The sequence below is a fragment of the Sceloporus undulatus genome, chromosome 8, assembly GCF_019175285.1.
Source record: "Sceloporus undulatus isolate JIND9_A2432 ecotype Alabama chromosome 8, SceUnd_v1.1, whole genome shotgun sequence".
In the NCBI taxonomy this organism is placed as follows: domain Eukaryota; kingdom Metazoa; phylum Chordata; class Lepidosauria; order Squamata; family Phrynosomatidae; genus Sceloporus; species Sceloporus undulatus.
In genome coordinates this window covers 8,703,363-8,713,912 of record NC_056529.1, presented here as the reverse complement: position 1 = coordinate 8,713,912, position 10,550 = coordinate 8,703,363, and the positions used below count along the sequence as shown (strand labels likewise).

The 10,550-nt window shown below is 41.5% G+C and overlaps 1 protein-coding gene across 1 annotated transcript in view; it reads right to left on the bottom strand.

The window, feature by feature from the left end:
* Positions 1-310: 310 nt before the first annotated feature.
* The window catches only part of CMTM3 (CKLF like MARVEL transmembrane domain containing 3), a 15,692-nt gene continuing 5,452 nt past the window's right edge, over positions 311-10,550 (bottom strand). Inside the window, exons 2-6 of the mRNA XM_042437768.1 lie at positions 9,214-9,356; positions 6,460-6,615; positions 4,328-4,423; positions 3,129-3,249; positions 311-2,521 (exon numbers count right to left, since the gene is read on the bottom strand). Coding sequence (XP_042293702.1) covers positions 2,493-2,521; positions 3,129-3,249; positions 4,328-4,423; positions 6,460-6,615; positions 9,214-9,356 — 545 coding nt within the window. The 3' untranslated portion in view covers positions 311-2,492. The remainder of the gene's footprint in view (positions 2,522-3,128; positions 3,250-4,327; positions 4,424-6,459; positions 6,616-9,213; positions 9,357-10,550) is intronic.

Genomic DNA, 10,550 nt, shown 5'->3' with positions numbered 1-10,550 from the left:
AAAAATATTACCACTGTATTTCCAACTGAGGAGAAAAATCCCTTGTTGTGAACCCTGCAGATTAGGAAATGGACATAACCTAACATTAATGGTTTCATGGAGTAATTTTACTAAATAGTCCCTGCTGAAAGAAATATCCCCTACTGAAGTACCATTCTTTGTGACAGCCAAGTGACAACCAGAATCACTTTGATGCTGCAGGCAAATATCCCAGATAGGGTACACCATCAGTTTTCTTTTCAGCTGTTTTACTGTAGAAGTAATAGACATGGAGAGTTAAACAAGTCTGAAGTAAAAGTTACTCATTTAATCTCATTACCAAAGGAGTTTATTCCAGTATGGTTCGTAAATACATATGTTAAAATTCTAACTGAAGGCACATAGATTAGAATAATATAAAATCACATTCAAAGTCTTTAAAAAAGAGGCAGTAATATAAAACACTCATTGGAGTTTCCAAAAGGCTTGTGCCTTTGTTTATGGCAAGATGTCCAGTTGCCCAGCTCAGAAACCAATCTTCAGGGTGTTTTGTAAAATGGCATTGTTCAAGTTCAGCCATTCCTGAAAAGCACCTTCATGGACTGCTAGAAACCTGCTAGCAGTAATCACAGAAATAGGGTTTTTGGCTTTAATGGCTTCTCAATAAATTTCAGACACTATAGACTGGCATATATGGCAAATGTAAGAATACATTGGCTGAGAGCTTCTCCTCTACCGGTGCAACTCCCTTCTCTGCTGCCAGGCCATCCTTGTCATGGTCATTCAGTTACAGAGATGGCTGTGGACAGCCAGGCAGTGTCTGGCTGTGTTTCAGCATCTGGATGCATGGAGACAACATGGTCCTCCCAGGAATCTGAGACAGATGTTTTCTTCATACATCTAATTGTAGAACCACAGCCCAATACATCCCCACTCCTTTGCCCATGAAATGGCCATTGGAGGCACCCCAGTGGCAGAGAAGTAGGTTACGCCAGCAAGGGTCCCTGCAAATGGAGGCACAACCTTTCACAATTACCACAGAGAGACATATGCAGCCACAGTGTGACATTATGCCTGTGCATGTCACAAGGGCACAACAACGTCACTAACAGGATTCCAGACATTAAGTCATAGTTTCCTTTCACAGATTAACCTTTACATAATTGCTTTAAAAATATGAAAAAGATTCCCTATGCAATTCTAGTCAGTTGGGACTAACCAACAGGATTTAGGTTCCTTGTGAATATAATAAATGTGTACATATGCACAAAGAATAAAATAAAAGAAATGACAAAGTAATTTTAAAAGTCCTGAAATCCCCTCAGAATGACTACAAATTATATAATACATTCATGAGTTTAAAAGGCAATTAAAATACTGGAGGCACAGCCACATCTCTGCTCTCTCTAAATTGGCAACTGTAAGGTTACTTGTGATAATGGCTGCCCTTTACTAATACAGTACCACCAAGAGACTGTAAAACTCAAAAACACTGTAGAACTCATAATGATAGACTTTTAACACCCCCTTCTTTGGAGAATTTTTTGACATTACAATTCTTTTTTGTAGGTTTCAGGCTTAACTCCTGGGGATGCTTTAGCTGGAGATGTTGCACTGAGCAGGGGTTGGAGTCAATGGTCCATTAAGTCTTCTCCAGCTCTGTGATTCTATGATATGACTTAAGCCTTTGTGGACTCCATTTCACTTCATCAGATGCATCATATAATGTGTGCTGGAGTTCAAAAAAACCTATGTTTTCGAGATGTTACAAGACTGCTATCATTGCTCATGGGGAAGGGGGAAAGGCAGAGCAGGTTTGGTCCCCAGAGCTTGCCCATTCTTAATCTTGAAGAAAATCACACCTCACTTTAGCCCCTTTCCTCTATATTCTCTTCCATTGGAAGCCATGGTCCTAGGCTCGAATTACCTGAGCAAGGCTCTCAAAGATGAGAGGGGCTCTTGGAGGTCTCTCATTCATAGGGTAACCATAAGTTGAAGTTGTCTTGAACTAATCGGATGGAAGTGGAGGAAGCTAATAAGCAAAGGGATTGCAGCAAGCATGAGTGAGTTTCATCTCTATTGCAGTCCTGAGATAAATTCCTTTCTAAACATTTGTAGTGTGATTTCCTCACAATACAAGTACCTTAGATCAGTCAAGAGTTCTGTGCCAAAATGGTAGGTAAGGCCATGACTGCTACTAGGAAAGGGTCACTATCTTTCCAGAAACAGTCACTATCCCTGACAAGCTCTTCTTGTATATAATGAGTCTATTTGTAAAAGGTTCAGTCTTAAAAGTGGTTTGTCTACATGGTAAACTGTGATATAAAATGATGAAAAATAGATTCAAGAGTGGGTCAAAGTTCCCCAAAGGTCTTTGGTACTGGTTTGGCAATGTTCTGTACAATCTTGCATAGAAGGAAGTATTCACATAAAGATTTCAAAGACTAACATGAAAGGATGTGCCCCTTGGTCTCTCTCCATGGCAGTTCTGCAATCAGTTGAGGCACTGTGCTTCAGTCTGAATCTGAATCTGAATCATCATCTGAAAAGGGAAAAAAAACAACATGAATTTACAACATTTAGACACTTGCAATGCACTGTATGTGGGGCTGTCTTTCAAATCAGTTTGGGAACTGAGGTCAGCCCAGAATAGAGCTACGTAATTACTACCTGGAACTGGACATTTTGATGTTATGCTGGGGCTTTGTCAGCTCCAGTGGCCTCTAGAACTCCCATTCCTAGGATTAATAGGACACTGTGGGCTTCAGTACAAGCAGCCCTCAGTAAGAGTGCATTCACACCAAGAGCCATTAACCAGGTTAACAATGCACTGACTAACACTTCATGCAGGTTTATGCAGGGAAACACAAACTACACAGCGTTCCTCTTTCTTGCTGCCTTTCCTCACCACCTACTTCCCAAGCTCTTTAAAATCAGAATTAGAAATGTATCACAAAAAGCCCTCACAGAACACCCACGTTGGAATAAATTATGTCTAAGGCAGAAGATTCAGCATTTTCTCAATTCACAGTGGCAAAACCCAAGAGGATTGTTGTCTCATCTATTACAAACAAAGGCTGCACACGGGTGTGGGTCAATTGCCCTGTACCTGCAGCTTTTACAACAAAGCAAATCTGGTTTGTACCTACCTTCTGATTTACCTGGCTCAGGGGCATCTGAAGAATCACCTTGTTTGAGATACGTTGTCAGGTCATTGAAGGTAAAGTAAACGTAAACACAATAGATGATTGTGGCAATAAAGCCAAATACCTAAGAACAAAAAGATGGATGGATGGAAAGAAGAATGTGTAAGTTTTTTTCTTCCATTTTAAATATCTGCAACTCTTTCTATCCTAGATATGAAGACATGTGAACATTTTGGCAAATTCTTGTTGAAACCCCACTGAAATAAAATGCGCACCCAAATGGTATGACATTCCTGTCACCCAGCTGTTAAAGATGAGGAGTCTTTGAGGGGAAAAAAGAATTGGCAACATTAAACCCTAACATGGCTGAATATACAGGATTCAGACTCATTTGAGAATTAAGAACTCAAGAGTCCTGAATCTGCCAGTTTCTGGTTCTCTGCATTAAGGTTTCTTTCTGCCCTGAGTATGAAGGGTATTGGAAAAAAACATATAAAAAAGAAGACAGTTAGCTTGTTAGCATTTTTCCTCTTCTGGCACTGGCCACTCTGCCTTTGACTTTTCTACCCTGTATTTAAATGCAAATTCAAGCACTTGGAAAGCCCTTGCACCTAAACCAAAAAGTTGAACACAATAAATCTAAATTCAATAAAAACTCTTTGTTTTAATATGAGGAAGGAGGAACCTCCTACATCAGGGGTATGGCCTTTGAACCTCAGGGCCATTTTTGTGCCCTTCTAGGGGTGTGTGTCTTTCAGTGCCTCCAAAATGCCTTCTCTGGTGCATGGAGAAGATTTACATTATATCTGGGGCCCACCTTGGGCCAATTTTGACCCAAGAGAGGCCCTTTTTGAAACAAAATGGACAGAAAGTGACTTCTACTCACTTCTGTTGTTTAAAGAAGCCCTGTCCTTGGTCTAAAATAGCCTAGGAAGCCTCCCCTAAACATGGTGAAAATGCCCCCGTGTCCCCAAGAGGGAATTTGGGGCAAAAAAAGATTCTTCTGTGGAACTAATTAATCCCTCTATCTTTCCACAGTTGTCTACTTCTGTCCTAATCTGTTGGACTACAACTCTCTTAATTATTTGGCTGCCTAGGCTAAGACTAGTGAGAATTGAGCCCAAAAACATCTGGGGAGGCAGAAGTTCCTAATTCTTGCTCTAACGCTCTAGATTGGAACCAGTCTAAAAAGATTAGCTTACTCCTGCAGCTTTGGATGCCGTGTCAGAATATTTCGAGACTGCAGCAACGGATATGGCAAAATAGATAATTGCAGCAATGATACCACATAAGAAATCCTGCAAGACAAAGAGTTTTGGACGTTAGCTGGGAAGCTACAAACAACATACAATGGTAAGTTAACACACTAAGTGTATGAACCTAAGAGTCATGCTGGATCAGCTCACAGGCTTAGTAAATCCAGCCTCCCCCCGCCACATTTCCTTGTTAACCATCCGAAAGAATATTGGCAGCAAATCTCACCACTAATGCATCACAGCACATCCCATCATCCCATATTAAAATGATAAAAGCACACAGTCTATCTTTGTGGATATGAGGAGAGTCTGGGGGCAAGAGATTGAAAGATTTTCTCAGTGTGTGAGATTCTGTCTAAGCTGCTTATTAAGACATTTAATATTAGTGTAACTCCCATTTCTGGCATCAGGCTTCTTTTAGATATGTTACAAAATTCAGGAAGAAAAGTGAACTGTTTTTAATACATTTGGGAGCAACCCAGTCTCAGACATTTCTGATGGGAATGACTAGCACAGCAGCAAACAGTGATAACTACATATCTATCTGTTTATGCCATTACATCCTTCAGTACTCAGCAAAATTAGAGGGCTGATGGGAAATAATGAACTATAAGGGTGGAACTAAACTCAGTACAGTTTTCTCTTCCTTTTCTTCTTTTTCCATTCTTCCAAGCCTCCTTTGCCAAACACGGTATTTATTTGGGAACACAGCCGCATCTAGTGGTCAGTTGGAGGAACAACCAGTAGCTGCATCTGGTAGGCTTTTAAACTAAGGACATTCACACTTCACATTTCTAACACTACGTTTCACATTGTCTTTGTCAGACAGTTGACAAAAGCAGAGAACGTGGACCAAGTGGCTCAGTATGAGGCAGCTTCATATGTTCTTTGTATGTATAACATTCACAGTTTTTAACTAACCAGACCAATGATCAACAATTCTGGAGGTTGAAATCCAACATCAGAGGACATGAAGAATACAAGCAGTACAATATGATTCTTGCAGGCAAGACCAACGTTTCATGCAGAAAAATTAGTGTTTTGTGTAAGTTGATTCCCCCTTTCTTTCCTCTCTTCCTCCTCAAATGTGTGCTCTTAGGGTTTTCAAGATTTCAAGATCAGCTGCAAAGTGAGGTGAGCTCTCTGGAAGAGAACCCAGAGAAGTTATTTTTTCCTTCCCTTCCCTTCCCTCCCCTTCCCTTTTTGTTTCTGACTACAACTCCCAGAATTCAGTGATCATGCAAACCTTGATTTTACCATTTTATATAAGGGATACCATTTTACTAAGTCACTGTATATAATGAGAGTTGAGCATCCACATATTTTGGTATCTTGGGGGGTGACGGGTCCTTACACCTAACCTCAGCAGATACCAAGGCTCCACTGTACTAAAGTGGTCAGGAAACGGGGAACGTCTGTCCATTGGCAAAGTAGGCCCTGAAAGGAAACCCAGCTTCCCTTCAGCCCTTAGTATAAGCTTCTCTTGCAAAGGATGGGTACTCCCATAATTAAACACACCTCCCTTTCCACCTTTAGCTCTTTCAGCTGAGAGAGGCAGGGAGGGAGCTTGATTTATTTGTTAAATTTATATCACACCTTTTTCCCAAGAAGGAACCCAAAGCATCTGGAAAGACTGGAAATCCCTCTCCCTGGGGATGCCAGATAGAGAGTTGGAGCAGGGTAAGATAACACAAAGCATCAAGTCCTCAGTCACTTTGAAGAGACAACTTTCAGCCAAAGTCATCTCCTTTCTGCTTGGCTATTGCCTCACTGATGGAGGCAGGGATGGTGGTGTAGTAGAGCATCCAATGGCAAGAACATAACAAAATAAGCTCCTCTGCACACCTCTCTCCCTGCCTCCATCCCAATGAGGCTCTTGGCATGTTGGGAGGAGACCTGAAAGTTGGAGTTTAGCAAGTAAGAAAGGACACGGAGCTCTGTGGCTTGACAGAACTTTACAATGCCTTCTTCTGTTCCAAGATCTGTTAGGGGATTAAAGTGAAAGGATCCCCATCCTGGATCCAATCTGGCAGCCCTCTCACACACACACTTTCAAAGCCTCTGCTTGGCCTACTTACCGCCAAAACCCAGTAGATTGCTTTTAACTTCTCATTCAGCTTCAAGGAATACGCAAAGAAAAAGCAGAGGGCCAACAGGAAGGTTAACAAGGGGACCATCAAGAAAGCTGCGGCGGATGAGGCAATATAACAGATGAAGATGATAAAGGACAGCACCTGCGCAAGACAAAGAACACTGCCAGTTAGCTATAAAGACAGAGCACAGCGTGCCGGACTATAGTTCGGTTTTAGTTACATTTCTGACCTGCCTTTCTTGCAAGAAGCCTAAGATAGTGTATAGGGTTCTGTTCCTTCTTTCTTTATCTCCACAACAACACTGTAAGGTCAATCCGGGTGAGAGAAAGGGACAAGCCTAAAGTCATACCCACCAAGTTCAGTGAGAAATAACATCTTGATCCCTTAAGTCTCCAGTGCTCTAACCATTGTACCACACTGGCTCTTCCCAAGGCTGGGCAATTTGTATCCCTTGAAAAGCTATGAATGATAAGTGTCTTGCCTCTCTCATAAATCTCCCTGAAATCCATTGGAGAAAGGATTCTGGAAATATTCTCAATAAACAAATAAATAAAGCTGCCAACCTAAAGATACTTAAGTAGGGAGTAGGCCCATTAAACAAAGTGGAACATCCTTATGAGTAAACCTTATGAGAGACAACTGGAAGCAAAAGGGCTGGTTTGCTTTTAATTCTGTTTGATTGTTCCAAAGAAGGAAACTTTGGAGAGAGGAAAGAAAACCCTCCTTTTTAAAATTCAGGAAATCTTTCAGAGCAACCAGTGCAAATCAGCTAATAGTGTACTTCCTTCCATGAAACAAGAGCTGTAGTATGTCTTGTTTCTTTGGAAATAGTTATGCAATACGCTTTATTTAGAATCTGGAAGCGATTTCTCTTCTGCAAAAACTAGAATCAGCAGATTAATGTCTCTGAGGTTGTGAGTGCGCCTAATTTCGTTGTCAAAATGTGTTAGATGTGCAAAGAACGGAAAATGCATGCCTGGGATTTGCATTTCTCTAATAGCCTGCATGGTGTTAATGGTTTGAGTTTGGACTACGATTCTGGAGACCAGGGTTCAATTCCTCACTTGGCCAGGAATCCAAGGGTGACCTTAGTAAGTCATATTCTCTCAGTCTGAAAGGAAAGCAAAGGCAGTATCTTGCCAAGAAAACCTAATAACAGATTTGTCTTATGGTCACTGTAAACTGGAAGTTGGCACACAACAACATGAAGAAAATAATCCACTTTGTATCTCCCAAGAAACGCGTCTCGCCTTGGATCTCTATGCACTCTTGAAGCTTGTGAGGTGAACGACAAAGAACAATGACTTGATATTCCAAAAAATAAAGGGTACAAACAAACTTGAATCAAGAGGGAAAGTGCAACAAAATTAAGAAAATCTGGGTCCCTGAAATAGAAGAGTTTTATTCAATCATTTCTTGGTGCATGGCAAAGGATCTGTCGATTGAAGAAAATGTCAAATCTCGGGGTACCATAAGGCTATGGCAAGTATTTGCAGCCATGGGAGAAGCATGACCAGAAGCCATACTTCAACCAGAATTTGTCTTTGGCTGCGTCTGAACTGCAGAAATAATCCCATTTGACACCACTTTAACTGCCATGACTCAATGCGATGGGATTCTGGGAACTGTAGTTTTGGGAGACATTTAGCCATCTCTGTCAGTATTACAACAAACTGCACTTTCCAGAATTCTGTAGCATTGAGCCATAGCAGTTAAAATGGTGCCAAACTGGATTATTTCTGAAGTGGGGATGTAGCCTTTGCCAGCAAACAATGGTTTGTTTTATATCAGGAAAGCAGATGCTTCCAGTTTCCTCTTCATAGGATTTGTTGTGGAGAAACTCTTTGAGCAGGTTTATTAATACAACAACTGAACTATATTATTAATTGCTTCGTGTCCTGAAGCACTCTGGCAAACACGACTATGTGCTTTTCTTATCCAACTACAAACTAAATGGCTTTATGTACAATAGTATCATGACTTTTACAGAGATCAATCTAATAATTATCTGTATTTTACACAGTGCACATTTCAAGCTGCATGTTTCGCAACCTCTGCATAGTATCTTCTTGTGAAACTGTTGATTGCATTATATAATTTCCAATTAAAAACCCTATCTGTCAGGGTCAAAAGAAATATCTGTCCAGATATTTTTCCCCATTCATAATGAAGTAGCACACTAAAATAAACTCAAAAAGCAAAACAAAAAGCAGCTCTTTAAAATAATGTTTTAAATAAAAACTACACTACATTTGGTCCTTAGTCTCATCAATACGCCCCAAAACTGGCTCCATATATTAAACAAATGAAACTTAATCTATGGTATGCCTTTCCCTATTAGAACCCCTCATTTAGTTCTGTGTTCGCCCCATGCTCCTGCAGCTTTTGGTGCCAGGACTCCTGTGGATACCATCAACCGTGGATGCTCAAATCCCATTATATACAATGGGGTAGTGCCCAGAGTATTATTAAGGGATCCACAGATCAGTGACTTGTTCCTTCAGCCTATTTCTCTCTATAAGACCCACATTTGCTTTAAGGTGCCAAAAAGGTCTATGTGCCCTTTTCCGCTTCTCTGAGCTCAAAGGACAATGAAAAGAAGGGTGCATTCCCATCTCTGTGTGCAATTTCATTCCTGCCCAAGCAGAGACCAGAGACTGTCGCTGCACAGCCTCATATTGCCACAATCAACCATATTAAGTCCATGCTATCTTTTATTTTTCTGCACTTTGGACTCACTTTGCAACTGTGGGAATTCTCCTTTCCCACAAAAGAAGTCGGAGTGGCCCACCTTTTGCCAGCTAATGCAAAATAGGCTTCTAAAACCCCAACATTTCTTTGTCCCAGGCATTTGGAAGAACTAGTTCCTGTTCTGGAGGAGGCTGCAGAAGAGGAGATGGAAAAGAAGGAAAGGCGTGTAGAAAATGACAAAAGTCATGCTTTGACCAATGGAAATGTCATGAGTAAGATATCTCCAAGAGTCCCTGCCACCGTCAGCTTGGATCAGGCCCTAAAAACTCAGGGCCATGGCTTCCTTGAGTGAATCCATCCACTGACAGTGTGGCCCTCTGCATTTCCCAGGATTATTCTCGTGTTGCTGTGTGCCTTCAAGTCATTTTTGACTTATGGCGACCCTAAAGCAGACCTGTCACGGGATTTTCTTGGCAAGGGCTGCATTCCCAATTACAAATATACCGCTTTGCAATTCGAAATTGATGGATCAGATCGGCAGCGGAGCATGGTTCTCACTACATTTGCCCCGATCGGATTATCTTGTTGTGAAATAAAATAAAATAACCCACTTGTGGTTCACATTGACGAAGGAATCGATTAAAAATGGACCCGCTCCAGCTGGCCAAAGGGCAAATTTAAATGGATTCCGATCCGTACCAGGTTCGCGCTTGCTTGCTCAGAATCAATTTATCCAAAAAGACGCAGTGTGACCAGGCGTCCTCCTTGTCCCAAATGTGTCCTATATTTAGACCATTTGTCCGGGAGGAATGATTCCAAAAGGCCCTCCATTTTGGCATTAATTTATATTTCTATGAGTAGTTTTTTTAGCTCTGATTTTGTAATCATGGCTCAGTGCTATGGAATTCTGGGAATGGTAGTTTGTCAAGGCACCATTGCTCTCTGGCAGGCTCAGGACCCAAACACACAGCAGAAATAATCCACTTTGGGACCGCTTTAAATGCCCTCAACAAACTGCAATTCCCAGAATTCCAAAGCATGGAGCTGCAGAAGTTAAAGCGTCGCCAAGCTGTTTTATTTCTCCAGTCTGGATGCGGCCAAGAACCAAACTCAAGGAGTCCAAAACACACTGCAGAAGTAATCCAGTTTGAGGCCGCTTTAACTGCCCTGGCTCAGTGCTAGGGAATCCTGGGAACTGTAGTTTATTGTGGCACTAGACAGAGAAGGCTCAATGGCTCACAGAACTAGAGTTCCCAGGATTCCCTAGCATGGAGCCAGGGCAGTTGAAGCGGTCTCAGAGTGGCTTATTACTGCAGTCTGTTTCAGCCTGCATCCACACTGGAGAAATAACCCGGTTTGGCACCGCTTTAACTCTTTGTCTGGCT